Raw genomic sequence first — 22,213 nt, forward strand, 5'->3', positions numbered from 1 at the left:
TTGCATGCCACAACTTACTAGAACACAACTTAAAAGAGTCAGCTTTCGCCTTTTACTGTGTGAGTATTGAGGACTGATCTTGGCTTGACAGGCTTGGTAGTAGGCACTTTTACCCACTGAGTCATCAAAGTGGCCCGATTTACACATTCTGTTATTGTCCCTGTGTCTGTCAGGTCCTGTTTTGCACTATGTGGTGACTTAGAAAGAATTGCAAAATGCCTGGAGCACTAAAGGTGATTTCACAGCAAAGATTCTTGTGTTTATTTTGATCAGAATTACCTACGAAAATTCTACCACTTACCAAGCACTCAGTTCCAGTCTGCAAGGAGGAGCAGCTCCATGGTTGCAGAGAAGCTGAGAGAAATGCAGCGTTTCTTCCGCTTGGCAGAGACGGGGAAGGCAGATGCTGCTACTCTGGAGATGATGGGAAAGCCTCGCTGTGGAGTGCCTGACACCGGCGGCTTCACGCTAACTCCGGGAAGCCCCAAGTGGACACACACTAACCTGACCTACAGGTGACGGTCCTAGAGTCCGAAGACTCATCCACCCAGCTAGTGATGAGTCTGTGAAAGCTCAGACGTTGTTGCAGAGTGTGAGAACTACTGCAGATGAATGGACAAATGCCCCTGCCCTTGCAGAGTGTGAATGAGCGTGGATAGTGAATGAACTGAGAAGTAAGCATGAGGGTGAGAAAGCAGAGGACCCTGGGTCTTTCAGCTGTAAAGCTTACCACATTGTCTTTCTTCAGCATCTGAAACGCTATAGCAGCATAAGACTGCCTCTCTACAATCGTTAACTTTTAAGTCCAAAAGAGGCTTATTGTTTGCTGGGGATAATCTAGGGCCCTCTTCTGTATGTCTTGGTAACAGCAATAATAGTAGTATTTGTGGATACTATTTGTCAAGCCACCAAGTGCTTCCTGTGGATTGAATTCCCTCAGCCACCCATGAGAGGGGTCCTAATGTATCATATTCACCTTATGAATGGACACTGATGCTCTGTCCAAGTGGGAGCATGTTGAAAACGCGACTTACTCCAAAATAGAGTGACTATGTAGTTCAAAGACGTTGCTCATAATAACAAACCATTCTTATTCCTCATTTTCAAGGATTATAAACCATACCTCACAGCTGTCAAAGGCCACAGTGGAAACAGCAATTGAGAAAGCCTTTCGAGTTTGGAGTGTGGCATCACCCCTGACCTTCACCGAGATCTCACAGGGAGAAGCAGACATCAACATTGCTTTTGTCCCAAGAGGTAGACTCAAAGGATTTTGCTTTCCCTAGCTAACCTGAGACTGACTGCAGGCAAAGGCTTAACCACAAGCTATCTCATTTCAGAGCATGGGGACAATTCTCCATTTGATGGGCCCAATGGGATCCTGGCCCATGCCTTTCAGCCAGGTCAGGGTATTGGAGGAGATGCACATTTTGATTCAGAAGAAACATGGACTCAAGATTCCAGAAGTAAGTGGGTCATGATTAGGTCCACATACAGCTTCTAAATTCACCTTTCCCGCCTTAAATCAAGATGTGTGTTCACAAACACACATCCACTCACATTACTATAGCATTTCAAACATGCAAATTAATCATTTACACTTTTGTCACTTAAAGATAAACCAACTTAGAGTTTAAAAAAGTCAAGCCAGGCTGTGGTGATGCACACCTTTAATCCCAGCACGTGGGAGGCAGAGGCATGTGGATCTCTGAGTTCAAGGCCAGCCTGGTCTACAAAGCAAGTTCTAGGACAGCCAGAACTACACAGAGAAATCCTGTCTAGAAAAACAAGACAAAAAAATCAGAAGTTAATTATTGACCTTATTTCCCACCCAGTGCCTAAATCCACATGTGTTGCTGTTGTTGATAAATGAGCTAACTGATGAACGAGAGAAGCCTATATCCCCGCTGGTTAAGGGACTGAAAAGTCCGGGATTGAAGCTCTTCCTAATGCATCTTCACATGGTAGAAGGACAGGAGAGACTAAAATAAATGAAGTTGAAGCCACTTGCCCTTCTCACAGCAGCATGGACCCAGACGGTTCCTATCAGGATCACCTCCCAACATTTTTTCACTTTCTGTCACATGATTTCTGAAAGAAGCATTCAAACGTCAGCAGGCAAACCCCAGCCAAGCCCTGCCCAGGCCCTGGTTGTACACACAAGGCTGCAGAGGGAGGCCACACTTGTTTAGTTACACATCTTCGGGAGCTCCCACTCTGATGGTCAAGCTGAGTAGTTGAGACAGAGACTACCTAGTCCCGAGGCATAAAACGTTTGCTTTAGTGATCTCTCTCTCTCTCTCTCTCTCTCTCTCTCTCTCTCTCTCTCTCTCTCTCTCTCTCTCTCTCCCCTTCTATCCCTCACTCTCCCTTTCCCCTCCCTCTCTAATATTCTGAGTTTAATGTTTTAAAGGCCTGTTCTTTGCATCTTTGGAAACACAGGGTTCATTTGAAGTTAGCCTGTTCAGAGAGCAGCAGCCACATTCTCACTTCTAGTAGCTGCTCTTCCATGGCTCCCTTTCAGCAGTGTGTGTCTGTGCAACGAGACATCCTTTCCAGGAGCCTCCTACAAAAAGTGCTGGGCCCCTGAGTGAGGGGACAAGGTGAGAATAGTGTATTCAGATCCTGTGGTCAAGTCGGCCTTGCACCTGAGCTACTGCACTGAAAGGCAAGCTCTTTCCTGTATCCCCCTTGGTGACTCTACTAATGAGTCCGAGGGCCAGAGGATGCTGAGTACAAGAGAAACAGGATTCTTCTTATCCTGAGATCCACAGCTCTGCCACCATTTCACCAACCTTCCACATCCATAAAATGCGAGAGTTGGAATAAAGACAGATTTTGTCAGCTCTGAGACTTGATAAAAAAGCTTATGGCGCCTACCTTGATGTCTCCTAATTGCTGTTCTTTAGATACCTAAAGACAAAAAAAAAAAAGAGAAAGAGAGAGAGATAAACATATGAAAGTTTCCTTCTTGGGCAGTTTTGGCCTCAGGGGAATATTCTCTGAGATTATATGTTCACCATCCATGGAGCTGATAGAGCATTATCATGTTTTCTTGCATTTCAGATTACAACCTGTTTCTCGTGGCTGCTCATGAATTTGGCCATTCCCTAGGACTCTCTCATTCCACTGATCCTGGTGCCTTGATGTACCCAAACTATGCTTACAGTGACCCCAGCACCTACTCACTGCCTCAAGATGATATCAATGGCATTCAGACACTCTACGGTAAGATCACGTGGACAACATGGTGGAAAACAGTAGCACTTGGGAACTGGTCTCAACAGGTCAAGCATCCGAGTGTCTCTCCTTTGGAGTCTCTGGATTCTATCCACAAGGGAAACTCAAATTGATCTCTGAAAGTTTCCAGTAGCGTAGTGTTGGCAAAAGAGTCCTGTGGGACTGAGCCTCTGATGTGATTTCTCTGCATCTTGGTTTTTAGTTATTAGATGTCTGTTACTACCTTAAAGGAAAGAGTGGGGGACAGTCTGTTGGCCCATATCTGTAGTAGTAGCACTCAGGAGCCTGAGGCAGGAGAAGCAGGAATTTGAAGCAAGCTTGGACTACATGGTCTTGGACGTGGTCGCGAGAAAGGGAAGAAGTTGGGGGAGAAAAGGAAGGAAGGAAGGAGGGAGGAAGGCAGGAGGGAGGGTGGAAGGAAAGAAAGAAGGAAGGAGGGAGGGAGGCAGAGAAAGGAAGGGAAGGGAGAGTGGGAGGGAAGACTTGGAGAAATATATAGAAGTACTTCCTCATAATTATCTCTAAATGGCAGGGACATTTTCTTCCTCCATTTTTATGCTTTCCAATTTTATGTATTCTGAAAAGACATGATTATCCCTTTTCATACAGCAACTCTCCTCCCAGAATCCACTGTTAAAGAAACCCTCCCATAGATCCCTAAGCAGACATGTGTAAGGCCTGTCAAGAATGTTCAGTGAAGTCTGATTTGTGGGGGAGGACCAGAGGAAGAGCCATCCCCTCCCTCTTGCCCTCCTGCTCCCTGAAAGTGTGAAAGGCAGTAAGATGGGGAGGAATTGCTCTCTCCTCTTGGGGTGGGGTTGCCCTATAAATCAAGAGTATGGGTGTCATATCAGGGAATTTTCTCATCATGGCAGAATTTCTATGAATAAGAAATTTCACTCAACCCCCAATTCCCCAGCCACATGCCAACAGTCACTTTCTTTGCTTGCTGATATTTTAAATTCTCTTGACACCCTGGTATTTCTTAGTGAAAAGTACAGTCCTTAATTCCACAATGAGAAAACTCAGTAAGATGTAAATTATCGTGTATTTATTTAATATTTTGAGACATTGTCTAACTCACTTTGTGTCCAGACTAGTCTCAAACCTACAATTCTCCTGCCTCAGTATCCACAGTGCTAGAATTACAAAGCCTGTGTTACTGTCTTAGTTAGGGTTTCTATTGCTGTGAAGAGACACCATGACCATGGTGACTCTTATCAAGGAAAAATATTTAATTGTGGTAGCTCGCTCACAGTTCAGAGGTTTAGTCCATTATCATCATGGTGCAACATGGTGGCGTGCAGGCAGACATGGTGCTGGAGAAGTAACCAAGTGTCCTACACCTTAACTTACAGGCAACAGGAAGTTTACTGTCTCACTGAGCATATATGAGACCTAAGAGCCTATGTTTACAGTGACACACTTCCTCCAACAAGACCACACCTTCTAACAGTGCCACTCCCTTTGGAGGCCATTTTCTTTCAATCCACCCCAGCTACCATGTCCAGCCAAGATGCAAATTTTTATAAAAAACAAACTAAGCTTGATTTATGCTATAGGGAAAGGACTAATATGAGACCTATCATGTGTTTGGGTTCTTGTGGGGAACAAGGAAGTGGATTCTCAATGGCAAAAGGCAGGAAGAGGAAGCAGGACGGAAGAAGGTGGTTCAGAGTCAGAAAGGAAGCGTAGAACGCCAACGACTTTCCGGCTTAAGTAGGAGCCATGTTACTCTAGATAATAGACCAAGCCTTTAAAAAGGTCACAGGTACAGAGTCTGCTGTGTCTTGTGGAATTGGCTGGTGGCTTTTTCCTCATGAAAAAACATTTTACCTTCCTAAGTATTTGAAACACACACAAAAGCAGCATTGACTCACACTTATTAAATGTCTTTATTTCCCAGGACCTTCAAACAGCCCTATCCAACCTACTGGACCCAGCACCCCCACAGCCTGTGATCCCCACCTGAGATTTGATGCTGTCACCACACTCCGTGGGGAGATTTACTTCTTTAAAGACAAGTATAAAATTGAGCTGTTCCTTCTTTGCATATGTCTCTCAGACCTTAAAGCTAACTTGTCACTTGGCTTTCCTTTTGACCCAACACATAGGCATGTCCTTGAAATTCTTAGTGTTCTCTGGGTGTCAGAAGACATCCAGAGGGTGAGGAAACCAAAACATCAAACATCCACAAGCATTTCTGACGTGGTTGGGTTCTTTCAGTATTGGGCCTATTAAACACTGAGAGGCCCTACCTATGTCAGGCTTGTCAGGGTAAGAAGAGGGTATGATGCCAACTGGGGTCAAATAAGATCACACCTGTGACCTCCAGAATCTGTCAAGGGCTCACCAGATGAACATCACTACCATAAATCATGCATATGTTATACACATATATACTGTGGAAACCATGCAAGGCTCATTTGTAGCCCAGCATCACAGAAAGTACCACTCTTTCTCTCTCCCTCCCTCCCCCATCCCTTGTCCTTATATTCCTTTAGGTACTTCTGGAGGCGGCATCCTCAGCTGAGAGAAGTTGACCTCAATTTCATCTCTCTCTTCTGGCCATTCCTGCCCAATGGCCTTCAGGCTGCTTATGAGGATTTTGATAGAGACCTAGTTTTCCTATTTAAAGGTAATGTTCTCCTTTTTGTCTTCCTGAAGGGCAAGGCAGGACTTCTCTTTGCCCCGCACTTTCAGAAAGTACAAGCCAGGAAGACTCTTGTCAGGAGTCCAGGCTTAGGCCCCACCATGGTCACAAATGACTGAGTGAATTTGCACAGGCTGGACCCTCATTAGGTCTTAGTACTGTCCTCAACAAATACAACTCATGTGACCATCTTCAGAATTTCTCTGCCCTCATGCTAGACGTTATTTTCTAAGATGAGTCCAGGCTGTGATTTAGTCTCTATACGTAAGTCACACCAGGCAAGACATCTGGTTTGGGGGCCTTGAACGACAGGTTGAAATGTTTGATGTTTTACAGCTCCAGAGAGGAACCATGAGAGCCGCCATTGTGCTCTCGCTGTTCAGACTATCTGTTCCATTTTCATTACTGTGAGGATCACAAAGTTATTATCACAAAGATACTGCATTGTAGAAAGAAAGAGCTTTGTTAAAGGTGTTTCTTGAATTGTTGGCAGGCAGACAGTACTGGGCGCTAAGTGGCTACGACATTCAGCAAGGTTACCCCAGGGACATATCCAACTACGGATTTCCAAGCAGCGTCCGAGCCATTGATGCCGCTGTCTCCTACAGAGGGAAGACGTATTTCTTCGTCAACAACCAATGCTGGAGGTGAGATGTGGGAGTTTTTCCATTAATGTTGAAATCTGTGTTTCTCTGCCCTGTGTACAAACCATCAACATGAACATCTGGAGATGTGTTAATCTACATGGTCTTTGACAGACTTAGTGAGGACGTGGTCTTAACATGGATTTTTCATTTTTATCACATTAAGATGCCTACACAAATGTATTGAGGATTCTGTATCATGAAAAGTTTACACCCTCACACAGCTCTAGGAAGGGATACAGAGAAAGAAGAGGGTTGATTCTTACTGTGAGTTGAGTTCCGATGTTCTCAAATGATTGTTTTCCAAATCATTGGCAGAATTTGGTGCACAAGAGGAAGATATTAAAACAAGAAAACAGAAGAGGGATTCTCTGCAGGAAGGAAGTGGACAGGGGAGGGGCTAAGGGAGGGCAATGGAGATGTGAATAGGAATGAACAGTGGTGTATATGTGTGAAAGGGTCATAATTGGAACTATTATTTTGCATACTAAAAAATATTAATAAAACAATGCATTTATTTATATTATATACACATGTACACACATACACATGATTATTCTTAATTTATCAAGCAAGTAAAATATTTAGAAAATGTAACCTCTAGTTTTGGGAAATAACCCTAATTGGCAATCAGAATGCTGTTTTAGAATCAGTGGTTCCCATGTGTTTTAAAACAAAACACCATTAGGTAGAGAAGTTAAGCATCCTTAATCTCAGTGAGTGGGGCATAGTGAAGAGTTAGTGTGAAAATGTGTAAGAGAGTGAGTGGGGCAGAGTGAAGACTTAGTGTGAAAATGTGTAAGAGAGTGGAAGGGACACAGTGAAGAGTTAGTGTGAAAATGTGTAAGAGAGTGAGTGGGGCAGAGTGAAGACTTAGTGTGAAAATGTGTAAGAGAGTGAGTGGGGCAGAGTGGAGACTTAGTGTGAAAATGTGTAAGAGAGTGAGTGGGGCAGAGTGAAGAGTTAGTGTGAAAATGTGTAAGAGAGTGAGTGGTGCACAGTGAAGACTTAGTGTGAAAATGTATGAGAATGCTTTGTAACACACACAAATTAAAAGAATGTGTATTGCGTTTTAATCGTGTGATGCTTTGCTTTTGTTAGATATGACAATAACAGAGGATCTATGGACCCAGGCTACCCCAGAAGCATATCAAGTGCTTTCCCAGGAATAAACTGCAGAGTTGATGGAGTTTTCCTACAGGACTGTGAGTAGAAAAAAAAAGTTAACGAAATTGTTTAAGTTTGTAAAATAACACAGTTGTGCTTGTACATTCTGCTTGGTCTCTTTGGCAGGACACTCGCTCACATGTCGGAAATCTCCAAGCTAACTTGGGTTGTCTCTTTCTTACAGCCTTCCTCCTCTTCTTCAGTGGACCACAATATTTTGCATTTAATCTTGTCACTCACAGTGTCACTAGAGTTGCAAGAAGCAATTTATGGCTTAACTGTCCAATCAGTTGAGACAAAGTCAAATGTCCTTGCACCTGATCTGCGGATACAAAAGGGAAGCTCAGCCTGCGTATTCATCCTGTGTCCTGCTCACTTCCTCAACTGCGACCAACGCTGCAGCCGTCCTGAAAGAATGGGTGTTTGTAACCTCCTGTTCTCCACAGAGGCGGATTCCTTCTGCACATCCCAGGCCTGGCTAGTTAACACACAACAAAGAGACAGCAAGCCACTCATCAGCTTTATCCACACTCTTTCATATCTGCCCTTCTGCCTCCTAAACCTTGTGTTTTACCACTTGGATATCTGACTCCCAGTATTCCTAAAGCTCTTCAAATGTAGAATCTAGTAATGGATTTTGATTACACATAGGATTATAAACAGCATAGAGATTATCCCTCTTCTTTACAGAAAACATGCTATTATTTCCACCTCTGAGAGAATACGTTTTGTGGCTTGAATCATGCCCTTCGTCATGCTAAGAAAGAAAAAAAAAACACATTAAAATCTTAACCCCAGATGTGTATCTGGAACTGGAGTCTTTGCAGATAGAATTAATTGTATGTAAGGGACAAGATGGCTTTACAGAGGATTCGGGTGAGCCCTAAACCCACGTGTGTCCTTATAGAAAGGGGGCAGGGATGTACATATAACGCAGAGGTAAAGCGTTTGCCTAACATGTTTGATTCTGAGGGGGTTGGGAGAGAATCACCAGAGGCAAAGCCACACATTGGAAGAGACTAAGCAAAGAGAACCAGAGACTGGAGGATGCATCTGTAAGGCTGCTTGCCAATACTTCCCCAGCGAGTGGCAGGTAGGAAGGGGCCAGGAAGGGACCACTCTTTTCAGCAAGCAGATCCTGGTACCAAGGCACTTGCTGACTTGGGGTTTCTGGCTTTTGTGAAAAAATAAATTTGTTTTTCTACTCTGCAGAATATGTGTTCCTTTGTTTGAGAAGCCCTAGAAAGCCAACACAGGGCATCGGCACTTGGAACCACTGAGGCATATTGCTGAGTAGTAGTTCTTAACTGGCACACATGAGGTCCTAGGTTCAATTCCTGGTAGCAGAATTAAAAACAAAACAATACATAGCAATAACAAAGACAAAAAAGCCACCAAGTTCAGGTGCGCTGACATCTGTGCTTAAGAAAAGAAACCAACACAGAAGCTACCTGCTGAGGACTCTGAGGTAGCTTCCCAGTGCAGCCACAGAAGGAGAGGCCCACTTCCTCTCCCTCTTCTCCCTGCTCTCTCCTTTGAGAAGCCAAACCAGTAAGTGCAGAAAACACATAAGCTACCTCTTCCACTGTCAAAACAGTCAATGTCAGGTGCCCTATTTCTAACACATCTAACACAGGTTTTGAAGACATAAAAGCAAGAGGTGCACTTTTGCCTGACATCTGCTACTTCTGTGAGCTGGTCTTGACATATTGCTGACTCAAACATCATTTTTACGTTTTGAGATGAGAACTCATTTCCTGCTATTTTGTTAGCTGTATTTCAGAGTCACAGGCATTGTCTAGCTGTCACATTTGTGTGAGCACAAGAGATGAAAGAAGCTGAGCTTAGACTTTACATTATGAGATTCCTCTGCATTTATTTTGGGTTTATTTAAAAGCAACCCCTAAGTGAAGACCTTGGTGCAATTATTCCAGGAGTAAGAGGAGACAGCCTGTGCAATGAGGTGTAAAAGGAGGAGATGCCAGTACAGTACAGCACAGGTCACGAAGATGTCTTCTGTGAGCGTCTGGCCCTTGCTTCCACCAGGACCTACTGAGAATCCCACAGAGTACTGGAGGCAGGAGAATTCTTTGCCATTTCCAGCCCCGATTTGGAGAGGGTTATTTCTGGGGGTGTTTAATTCCTACACTTCTAAGCTGTATTTCAAACTGATCTGGCAACTCCATGTCATCCCAAGGGCAGAAAGATATAGTTTGTCACAAGAGGGTGAGTTGCACCAATCAGAGGTGTACTGGGGGAGGTGATGCAGGGAGAGCATCAAAGATGCCTTCTGCAGGTTTCTGTTGGGAGACAGCAATGGCCGGAAACTCGGGAGTCTGTTCTGGAAAAAAGCAGCAGTCTGAGGAAAGCAGATCTGCAGGTGGCTGCCCGACGTTCTCCACTTCCTTTGCAACCCAACTTCCGTGTTCCCATTGCACACACCCTGGACTTTGTAGCCTTCCCTGCAGATAGGTGTGGCGTGTCCCAAATTCCCACCCAAAATGTGCAGGCTAAACATTGCGTGGCGTTTCTCAAAGGATGTTAAGAATTGCCTTTCTTCCATCCTCATGTGCTACCTGCAGGCACAGCGGCTCGATCTTGAGAAACCTGGTGGCATAGAGTCATCCTAGAAGCCCCAGACTGTCAAACCTAGTCTGTTCTTACACTAGGAAAACATAAATTTTAGTATTAGTAACCATCTGCTACTGTGAATTTTTCTGTTGTATTCAACTACATCTGGCTGACTAATCCATGGAAGGCCTGAGACACAGCCACCTCCTCCTGCAAGGAAGGTTCTCAAGTCCCCAGTCCACCCTCAGATATAAGAGCTTCCAGGGACCTTTCTTTCCCCAGAGTCCAAACAGATTGCACATCACAGAGTCACCAAACATTTGAAGAAAGTTTGCAATGTGAAAAACAGAGACCAAACAAGAAAGTCTGAGAAATCAGAAACAGTCCTCATTTTTTAAAAAAGTGAAAATAATGTTTAACATCGTCAACATAAAAAAGACATATTACAAAAAAATTCAAATACAAAATTATAATACATAATAATAAACAGTTACTTAGATTACCACAGAGTACTCCTTACAATTACAGACTTAGAGCCAGGGAGATGCTCAGTGGGTAGAGCATTTGCTGTACAAGCAGAAGAGCTGAGCTGGGATCTCCAGGACTCAGGGAGAAGCCAGGCACCATAGCATGATGCTGTATTTTACTTAAACTAACTCCTGACTCAATTGTCTTTTCACATCACATACTAAGATATGCTAGCATTTCCTGGCAGAAAATTATTTCAAAAGTCATGTTGAAAACTGCCAATTTTGAGAAGAGAAAGTTAACTTGAGGCCTTATTATGTAATATACTCAATTCAAAAGTGAGCAATATACTGGATAAACAATTACAGATTTTGATTGCAAAATTCCATTCTGTCTAGGGCGGGGGGAGTCATGGGACACTTCTCGGCAAGTGTCCTTTGCTGTTATTAATTAAAGGAACACTTGGTGCCACGTCTCACTGTGAACTTTCTAAACCCCGTGCACACAGGAGTAAGCTTTAGCTGAAGAGGCAGGAATGAAGTGCCTTCTGCAGCTGCTGTTTAATTTCGTAACACTTTCTTCTGCATTTCCACCAGACCGGAAGGACAGAAATGGGGGGAACGATCCGCTGGCCCAGGTAGGATCTCAACGCATGCTATTAACAACTGGCAATGAAGTGTGCCTCGTATAGCTTCTCCCAGGACCTTCCAAGATAGCAAATTTCTGCAGAGTCCCAGAGGTCCTCAGAAGAGTGAGGTCCCATTCATGTGTCTAACTCTAAAGACATGAACTGGGTACAAGGTGAAGGGAAGGGCCAGTGGAGAGGAGACTGGATTTCCTAACCTTTTACACAGTGGTCACTAAGGGGCCAACATGAGAGAAGAAAGAAACAGCTAACAAGGATGAACAAGGATAGAAATCTGTATAAATACGTTCCAAGACAACCACCCACAGAAATCCACAATCTAGAACCCCTCAGGCACATATACTTTATGTGTTTGAGTATGTATGTATACACAGAGAGATACACAAATGTATACTTGCATGTATAGATGTGTATGTATGCATGTTTATAGATATGGAAAGTATGCGGCTTTAGCAATTCCTTCTGAAAGCCAGTTAATTTATCATATTTTAGTTAAATCATGTAAGCTTGGAAAATAGGTGATCACCCCTGATATCTCCTGATGTTTACAAGATAAAAGGAACAGCAAGGACGCATCAGGAGTGCCCGCGCCGTCGTGGAGGATGCGTGCTGCACGGACTGTATGGTTTGGCTAACTCTAGTCCCTCGTAAATCACTGATTCCTGGAGCTGGAGACAACAGTGACTCCTCCTTTCCCTTCTCCTCCTGCCCTTCTCTTCCCCTTGCTGTGTATTTCCTTTTTATCCTTCCCGCTGCCAAAGGAGACCTCAGACCACTTTGTTTCATTTGAGGAGAATGTTTGCCTCCTGCAGCCTCTGTTCTCTCTCTGTCGTTTATCAGGCGTATCTCAACCAGTTCTACTCGCTTGAAATAGAAGGGAGTCATCTTGTCCAAAGCAAGAACAAGAGTCTCCTGAACAACAAACTTCGGGAAATGCAGGCATTTTTTGGGTTGACAGTGACCGGAAAGCTGGACTCAGACACCCTTGAGATCATGAAGGTGCCCAGGTGTGGGGTGCCCGATGTGGGGCAGTATGGCTACACCCTTCCTGGGTGGAGAAAACACAACCTTACATACAGGTAATGTTTCTACCAACTTTCATGAACTAACCCAGACAGTTAATCTCCAAGAAGCAACCATAATATGGCTTATCTGACCCCAGCAAGCACACTGCACTTGATGGGTTCCACGGATCCTATCTCCACTTTAGACCTGCGCTGTGGCAGTGTGGCTACTGCAGCCCTAACCACAGAGGAACTAAATCCAAGGGCTGTTGCCTGTAGCCAGTGTTGCAGAGGACACCGGCTTGGGCAGATAGGTTCTGATCTCTACCTGTCCTCCCCAGTGTGAACTCAAGACTGGAAGCACTGCCGTCTGCTCCAGTGAGATGGAGGCGTGATGAGGTGTACAGGAAGATGGGGAGGCTGCGTGTGTGTACATGTGCGTGCACATGTGGTGTGTGTGTGTGTGTGTGTATGTGTGTGTGTGTGTGTGTGTGTGTGTGTGTGTGTGTGTGTGTGTTTTAAAGCTGTCAAATCTCAAATCTTGGGTGGGTCCCAGTATAAAGAGTCATTTGCCCTCAGCTATCTAAGAATAAGGGACTACAAGAGATTGAATGAAAAAAGAAAAAGAAAAAAGAAAGCTAGCTAAGGGGCTAGAGAAATGACTAATCAGTTACTTTGAGAAATCCACAGAGTCTGCTTAAATGTTAAAGGAATTTATTAGGGAAGACCACTACAGTGCAGGAGCTTTATCGTAGGGTCCTGGAAGTCCCATGCTGTTCTTCCACCTGAGTCCATCTCAGTATCCAAGCCCACAAGGGAGAGAAGGTGGGCATAAGTGTGTCTCAGGTCTTAAGGGTAGCCCCAAGCCAGGCCCCGGGGCAAGTACTTCAAGGTCATAGGTAGGTAGCACAGTTACCTGCTACATCTCTAGGGGCAATGCTTCCAGGTCATAGGTAGAATCTACTACAATGAGTTAAGAGCTTTTATACTCTAGCTGAAGACCCAGGTTTGACTCCCAGTATCCACATGACAGCTCACAACTGTATGTGACTCCAGTTCAAAGGGATACGATGCCCTCTTCTGATTTCTGCAGGCCTTTGCACACACACACACACATACACACACACCTCACATGCATACATATAAATAAATAAATAAATAAATAAATAAATAAATAAATAAATAAATAATGAATAGAAGATGAAGAAGAAGAAAGCTAGCCAAACATGAGCTTGGGAGTGAGACAACAAGCACTGTTCTTCATGGTGCTTTGGGATTCTATCTGAGTCCCTCAGTAATGAACTGTGACCTGGAAGTGTAAGCCAAACAAACCCTTTCCTCCTGTAAGCTGTATTTGGTCAAAGTGTTTTATTATAGCAAGAGAAACTCTGAGTTAGGTTATGTAAAACTACTTCATTTAAATAAAGTGACAGCAAATGTTAGTAACAAAACAATGATGTAAGTTACTACATCCTGTGACTAGTGAACTGCAAGTGATAGATAGATAGATAGATAGATAGATAGATAGATAGATAGATAGATAGCTGATAGATAAATAGATAGCTGATAGATAGATAGATAGATAGATAGATAGATAGATAGATGATAGATAGATAACTGATAGATAGATAGATAGATAGATAGATAGATAGATAGATAGATAGATAGATAGATTAGATAGATAGATAGATATAGATGACAGATAGATCACTTGATATGTAGATATATAGATGATAGATCACTTGAGATTATACATATCTGCAGTTGCTGTAATTTTGCCTGTTTTTCAGAATAATGAACTACACTCCTGATATGACACGAGCTGATGTGGATGAGGCTATTCAGAAAGCTCTAGATGTTTGGAGCAAGGTCACTCCACTGATGTTCACCAAGATTTCCAAGGGGGTTGCAGACATCATGATAGCCTTTAGGACTGGAGGTAAGGCTTGCAATGGAGAGGGTGTGGCGATTCTGAAGATCTCAGGAAGCTGACCTTTCTCCCCATTAACTATCTCAGTCCATGGCTGGTGTCCTCGTCATTTTGATGGTCCCTTGGGAGTCCTTGGCCATGCCTTTCCTCCTGGTCTGGGTCTAGGTGGTGACACTCACTTTGACGAAGATGAAAACTGGACAGCCAAGGATGGGGACGGTAAGTTTAATTTTCATTATGAGAAAATTGATTTAATCTAAAGAATCTCTGTACAGTTAGCTGCCTCTTGAATCCAAATCTAACGTCTCTCATAATTTCCTATATTCTCAGATTACATTAGTAAAGTGATTAACAACCATTAACAGTAGTTGTGCTCAGGTAGTCTTGTCCAAACAGAGCTCTCACAGAGTTACTAGACCTGGTGTGAGAACAGCATACGCAGTTTACCCATGCACTCGTTAACATAACACTGTGAATGTCCACAGTGCCTGCCACTCCACTGGGTACACAAAGCTATGCAAGGTGTGTTGTACGGACCCCAGAGGTGTGTTACAAAGTTTCAGCCTTGCAGCTATTCCTGCTCCTTTGTGATGTATAAAGATTTAACCCCCTCCCCCACTAACCACCAGGCTGCACACTGAACCAGTGGCTGTAGTCACCTGTAGCTTGAAGATGGCAACATAACTTAAGAGGGCTGGTGCTTTAAGCCGGAGGTTAAAGAACACTTTGTGGATATATGGCCCACAAAGAATCAATTTGAAAGTGGAGTCCTTCTCTACTAACCTCCTCCCACATCTGGAAAAGGATTAAACCCTAGTTCTTGCATTTGATCTATTCCTTTAAGGCAAGTAAGTTGATTTTATTTCTTTGATGGGCCTCACTAGCACCAGACATTTCTTGTTTTGTGTGTGTGAGTATTTTGCTTACACATATGCTTATGTACCACATATGTGCATGATTCTTTCAAAGGACATCAGATCACCTGGAACAGGAGTTTGTGGGTCCTAGGAATTGAACCCAGGTCCTCTGGAAGAGCAACCAGTGCTCTTAACTGCCAACCAATCTCTCCAGCCACAGTGTACTGTCATTCTTTTTAAACAAAACACCCAAACTTCACTGTGGCAATACTGTGTTTATTAAGCGAAGGAACAGGCTCAGTAGAACTTCCGGCTGTCACCATCCTTTTATCCCTATCAGTGACTCAACAATTTAGGGTCTGGGGTCTGGCCTCCAAGGTCCCAGGGAAGTAAGAGACATGGCCTTCCTGATGGGCAGCACACATGACTGCAGATCATCCCTGACACTGTGAGTCCAGACTCTGCTTGTGTCGGTTTTATTTTCTATAAACAAAGCCTGGCCACTCTCTCCACTGGACACATGAAGCTAGTTCCTCCCAGTGCTGCTGAGACAGGTCGAGAGGGCAGCACTAGCTGAGCTTCAGGCAACAGGAGAAGTATTGGGTGAGTTATGACCACTGCCACATGAGTTAGCATCACAGACAAGGGGACAGAGGAGGAACATCGGACTCAACACTGAGAGCTGGAGTGAACGTGTCTGCCATGTTTTCTACAAGGAACAACCACTGTTTCTTTGTTTTTCATTTTGGTCTGAAGCCAGCACACATGTGCTAAATCAGTTATAAGAAACGGCCTAAGCATTTGACGAACTCAGGATTGGCAAGCTTTCTCCAGGAGGCTTCACTCGCCAGAGGCAGAGATGGAAGACTTCACCATCTGACTATCCTTAACCAGTAATTAGTGTTAATGGCTATGTTGCACATTGCTTCAAGCCCTCTGCCGAAGAGGACGTGTGGGGTGACCTATTAAAAAGGCCAGAGTTGTGGTCCAAGTTTAGAAAGGCTGGCTTTTTCCAAGAAAGAGGATGAATATAACCCTCAGCTGAGCTATGCATGGGCGGCAGCTCAGACGGAGTTGTCGTGGCCAGTTGTACTGATTCTTTTGGAGCAGAAAAGAGTGGAGTGAGTATGTGTTAATGGAGCAGAAGAAGTGAACGCACAGGGCTGGGGATGTGGCTCTGCTGGAAGAGTTTTTCCTAGGCGTGCAGAAGACTCTGAGTTCAACCCCCAGGACTGAATAAACTCGATGTGGTAGTGCATGTCTGTAATCCTGCCACCTAGGAGGTACAGGCTGGAGGGTCAGGAGTTGAAGATCATCCTCAGCTATACAATGAGTTCAAGGGCAGCCAGGCATACATGAGACTCCATCTCAAAAAAAAGAACTTAGTAGAGATGAGAAATGCAAGAGAGACTGGGAAGGAAGACCAGAGGGTTGTGCAAAGGTGTCTATGGTTGGGAAAAGGCAAGGGCTGGATTGTTGAGGGCTTTCTCAGTCAGTTGATGGAGGACCACAGAGCATAGGATGATCATATAAAGTCAAAGCTGGTTGCTCCATTTCTTAAAATAATACTATCCACTTCTTTTCTTTTCTTTTGTTTCTGAGACAGGGTCTCACCATGTAAACTTAGCTGGCCTTGAACTCAAAGAGATCTGCCTGCCTCTGCCTCCTGGATCCTGGAAATCAAAGTGTATACTACACTGCTTGCTAAGTAATACTATCCATTTCTGAGTAAGTAGTCTCAAGCCATCTGCCTACTGAGTTAGATTTCTTCATGAACTCACACAGACATGTTCTCTGTTTTTGTCAAGGGTTCAACTTGTTTCTCGTGGCTGCTCATGAATTTGGCCACTCCCTGGGTCTCTCTCACTCCAATGATCAAACAGCTTTGATGTTCCCCAATTACGTCTCCCTGGATCCTAGCAAATACCCACTTTCTCAGGATGATATTGACGGAATCCAGTCTATCTATGGTGAGCAGAATTGTGCAACTGAACGTATGGTAACTAAACAGAAAGCTTTTCGGAGAGGAAATTGACATGCTTCCTGAAATATTATCATGAAGTACATACCTGCTTAGGTAAGATCCTGGTGTGGACACAGTTCCTGTGCCTTCTGAACCCACCATAGTCTTTCTTTTATCCCTGAAGGAAGTCCACCCAAGGCACCCACCAAGCCAAAGGGAGCCCCTGAGCCCCACGCCTGTATGGACCCTGGCCTGGCTATGGATGCTATCACCACCTTCCGCAGGGAAGTCATGTTCTTTAAAGGCAGGTAAACCTATTCCCTTGATACCCCACCTTCCTATGAAGACTTTTCAAAGGAACTTTTCAAAGGATAAACCAGAAGTTCTGGTCACTGTAAGAACATGTGTGCTTCACATGTTTTTACAATGCACGTACCATTTAAATGTGTTATTATATGCACACATCACATACTTGTTTGGTAAATTAATCTGAAATATTTAAAGCAAATTAACTTACTAAAGATTATAATATAAAGTCTATGTTCAATGACTCCTTGGCCAAAATGAACATTAATCTAAAGAGTGTCTCAAAGACAATGTACATCTGACTTCAAGAGCCTGTTGTTAAACTTTGGGGAACTTTGCACATCAGTTCACATCTGCTTGAAACTGGCTATGTTGGGAGTACTTAGACCCTGGCAATCTGCATCTACTAACATTGATGTCTTCCACCCACCTGGAGAGCCAGCTGATGATATTTCCTCAGCAAGAGATATTTCCTCAATAAATGAAGTGGAGGATGATTGAAGAAGACACCAAGAGGCAACCTGCAGCCTCCACACACAGGCACACACACGTGTATTCACATGTGTGCCCCACATCTATAAGATGCATATACACATGCATGAAGACCACAAAAAAACCAAACTGAAGACTGCAACATGTTCAATATCCATGAAGTGTTTTGTGTTTCACCCAGGCACTTATGGAGGACCTACTTCGATATTGCTGATGTTGAATTTATATTCATTGCTTCCTTCTGGCCATCTCTGCCAGCTGACCTTCAAGCTGCCTATGAAAGCCCCAGAGATCAGATCCTTGTTTTTAAAGGTAAACGTGCCTGGTTCTCCCTCCTCTCTCCTAACTAGGACAGTTCAGTCAAATACAATCTTAATCATTGAGTTGAATGATAGAGCTTCTCCCCTAATTTACGTTCCTGTTGTAAGTAACAATGAGCTAGGTTTCTCTCTATGGCTGTGATGATTTCCATCACCCCAAATTCACTAAAAGAAATATATATGATAAAAACTATAAAAGTCAAGAGCAGGTCAGCAGTTAAGAGTGCTGGCTGCTCTTCCATAGGTCCTGGGTTTGATTTCCAGTATCGACATGGCAGCTCATAACAGTCCTAGGGGATCCAATGAGCTATTTTGGCCTCCATGGGTGTGGTGGTTTGAAAGAAAATGGCCCCCAGAGGGAGTAGCACTATTGGGAGGTGTGACTTTAAGTACGTGTGGTTTTGTTGGAGAAAGTGTGTCACTGTGGGGGTGGGCCTTGAGGTCTCTTTTGCTCAAGCTACTCTCGGTATGGCAGACAGTTCATGTCCTGTTGCCTGCGAATCAAGATGTAGAACTCTCAGCCCCTTCTCCAACACTGTCTGCCTGCATGCCACCATGTCTCACCATGATGATAATGGACTAAATCTCTGAAACTGTAAACCACCTAATTAAATGTTTTCCTTATAAGAGTTGCCATGGTCATGGTGTCTCTTCACAGCAATAGAAGCCGTAACTAAGACAATGGGCACCAAGCACACCCACTGTATAGAGACACATGCAGACAAAAGACCCCATACAGAAAAATAAATATTTTTTAAAAACCACTGAAGTCCATTCTTTTTCTTCCAAGTAAAGAAGACAATTTATCTCATTTCTATGTTCCCTTGTATAAGATTGTCATATTTAGCAAATAAAAATAAATAGAACAAGAAAAAAAGAAGAACAATAGAGGCAAGAGCTACCTGGGCTTGGAGCTGAGGAACTGGGTATCAAGTTATTCTCAGACTTCCCAAGTCATCTCTTTCTCCCTGTGAGACACAGAGCAGAAGACATCTGAAGATACCCTTTTCTCTGTCTAGATGAGAATTTCTGGGTGATAAGGGGGTATGCCATCTTGCCTGATTACCCCAAATCCATCCACACACTCGGGTTTCCAAGACGTGTGAAGAAAATAGATGCAGCTGTCTGTGACCACACCACGAGGAAAACCTTCTTTTTTGTGGGCATCTGGTGCTGGAGGTAACTCTGACAATTAACCCTTTTTATAGGATTAGTAAGGAAGCCATCTGCCACAGCATCATCCCAACACAGACAAAAGCAAAATGAATCTGTAGTCTCCCGGTGGATTGTGTTGAAGGCAATCTCTGGTGTATGACATTTATGAACCTAAGATGTTTGGATGATAATCTCTGTCCAATTTAAATAAAAATAAAAAATATAAATCTCTCCATGCCAACCAAATTCTCAGTGGCAGAAGCATAGCCAGTCAGAATCTAGAAGAAGTACAAAGTGAGCCTTCACTTGCTTTAACAGTTCCTCGGGGAGAACTACTCCGACAGGTGGCATGGTCCTCTCCCTAGACTACCTTGTTGGTGGTGATGGTGGTGGCTGTTTACCGTCCTTGTCCACAGCTGTATTTTAGCTTCCTAGCGTTGTTGTCACTGTTTTTAAGAGATGGTAAGTGGAGGCTGGGAAGATGGCTCAGTTAACAAAGCACTTACCTCACAATGTGAGAACCTAAGTTCAATCCCAGAACTTATGTCAAAAGTTGGGTACAGTAGTGTATGTGCAAACACACTTGCAATCATGTGCACACACACACACACACACACACACACACACACACACACACACACGATCCAATCAAATACAATCTTTGACATATTTTTAATCATTGGTCCTATTAGATGATTCCCTCTGCCAGGCCTTCTCAGTTCCCATAACCCTTCTTGACTCTAAAGTGGGCAGCAGAAAAAGTAAGCTCACCAAACAGACATCAAGCAGAACTCTCTTTATGCAGGTATGATGAGACAGCACAGGCCATGGACAAAGGGTTCCCACAGAGGATCGTGAAGCACTTCCCAGGAATTGGTCTCCGTGTAGACGCTGTCTTCCAGCACAAAGGTGAGTGTCAATGCTTCTACCGTGTGGTTGCTTGGGAGACTATGAAGGAAGAAAGCAACAAACATTTTATTTTAGTATAATTTTACCATTCTCAAGTGCATACACCAGTGCATACACCCTGTAGACACCATCAAACTGAACCAGGAGGTGCTGAACTGCACTCTGAGATGCTATTTCATATTTATGTAAAGAGAACCAAAATTAATCTTAGTCCCCATTGACCTAAGATACTCCCTAAAAGAGTCCCTACTGTGTAGAAGATGACTAAACCCACAAGGTGAACAATGATTCTCAAACATATGTATACGTGATATACACATATATAGTTTAAGATATAGAGGTTGGAATTCATGTATGAGAAAACTATATGTTTCAATTATCTGAGGCAGTAGGATTATGAGTGAGACCCAGAAGGTTTTAAAAGACTATTTAGCAATTGGTTTTGTTAGTTGTTTGTTTGTTTGTTTGTGGGTGGGTTGGTGGTTGTTTGTTTGTTTGTTTGATTGGTTGGTTGGTTGGTTGGTTGGTTGATTGTTTGGTTGTTTGTTTGGTTGGTTGATTGTTTGGTTGTTTGGTTTGTTGTTTGTTTGTTTGGTTGGTTAGTTGGTTGGGGTTTTGTTGAGCTTGCACTCCTTCACTGTACTGGAGATTGAACTGAGAGCCCCATTTATACCAGGTAAATGCTCTGCCACTGAGCTACATCCTCAGCCCAGAACCTTAGAAAACTTAGTGCACCAAATCCACATACTGGATTTTCAAAGACAATAGCTTGGGCCATGAAATAACTTAGAGTTTGAGGACAAAAAAAATTGTTTGAGGACAAGTGAGATGGTTCAGTGGGTACAGGTGCTAACAGTACATAACTGATAACCCACATTTAATGACTGGGTCTCATGTAAAGGAGGATGGAGAAACTCAAATCCACAAAGTTGTCCTCTAACCTCCACACGTATACTATGGAATGCACATGTACTCACACACACTTATAATGCTAATAATAATATTTTAAAAACATTTGATGGCTCAATTGATTATTTCCATGATATCTAACCAGAACCTCAAAGCCTGAAATAGATCAAAAGTGTTGCAGATCTATAGGAATGAGGGTAGAGAGTTGAAGGACAAACTCAGAGGGGCCTTCTTCTCCCCTCAGTGAGATGCTTTGTTAAAATGTAGCTTGACACCTGCAGTCTGGCTACTACACTCAGAAATCCTTTGAAACTTGTGGTAGGTTTTCTTCTTGGTGATTTACATGGAGTGGGGTGAAAGCAAAATACATCTCTATAATTCCACAGTGACTTTTTTTCCTTTACAATGCTATTGGATTCTACATTCATACAATTAAAATACAGAGGAGCAATTTGACTATGCAAGATAACTAACCATGCCTCTCTTCTTCTAGGCTTCTTCTATTTCTTCCGTGGATCAAGGCAATTTGAGTATGATATTAAGACAAAGAATGTCACCCGAGTGATGAGAACGAATACTTGGTTCCGGTGTAAAGAACCATTGAACTCATCATTCAATGTTGACATCAAAGAAAAAGCACACTCAATCGGAACAGTGATATTGCATCATAAAAGTATAAGCTTGTTCATTTTCAGTATTGTTCATGTGCTGACAAAAACATACAGTTAATAATAAATGCCACAAAGAAATCTTTTAACCTGAACTCTGCCTCAAAAAGACTCAAGAGTGGGAAAGATGATTCGGTGGTTAACAGCACGTGCTGCTCTTTCAGAGGATCCAGGTCTGATTCTCAGCATCCACATGGCAGTCCACAACTGTGTGACTCCAGGACCCTGGGAATCTCTTACCCTCTCTGGCCTCTGAGGGCACTGCACACACATGGTGCACAGACATCCATCCAGACAAAACACCTATACAC

General features: G+C 43.4%; 2 protein-coding genes across 2 annotated transcripts; both read left to right on the top strand.

Annotated features, from left to right (window-relative positions):
- The first annotated feature begins 280 nt into the window (after positions 1–280).
- On the top strand, positions 281–8,592 carry Mmp8 (matrix metallopeptidase 8). Its single transcript, XM_059266650.1, has 9 exons — positions 281–515; positions 1,109–1,257; positions 1,341–1,466; positions 3,067–3,228; positions 5,147–5,264; positions 5,745–5,878; positions 6,387–6,540; positions 7,639–7,742; positions 7,889–8,592. Exons 1-9 carry the CDS (start codon positions 340–342, stop codon positions 7,996–7,998), a joined length of 1,233 nt encoding a protein of 410 aa, XP_059122633.1. The 5' UTR covers positions 281–339; the 3' UTR covers positions 7,999–8,592.
- A 2,662-nt stretch (positions 8,593–11,254) lies between these two features.
- Mmp27 (matrix metallopeptidase 27) lies at positions 11,255–21,963 on the top strand. The gene is made up of 10 exons (XM_059266652.1): positions 11,255–11,380; positions 12,230–12,468; positions 14,184–14,332; positions 14,411–14,542; positions 16,989–17,150; positions 17,328–17,451; positions 18,123–18,253; positions 19,281–19,440; positions 20,222–20,325; positions 21,728–21,963. Exons 1-10 carry the CDS (start codon positions 11,279–11,281, stop codon positions 21,961–21,963), a joined length of 1,539 nt encoding a protein of 512 aa, XP_059122635.1. The 5' UTR covers positions 11,255–11,278.
- The last annotated feature ends 250 nt before the right edge of the window (positions 21,964–22,213 follow it).

This window comes from Peromyscus eremicus, chromosome 7, assembly GCF_949786415.1.
Source record: "Peromyscus eremicus chromosome 7, PerEre_H2_v1, whole genome shotgun sequence".
NCBI classification, from domain to species: Eukaryota; Metazoa; Chordata; class Mammalia; order Rodentia; family Cricetidae; genus Peromyscus; species Peromyscus eremicus.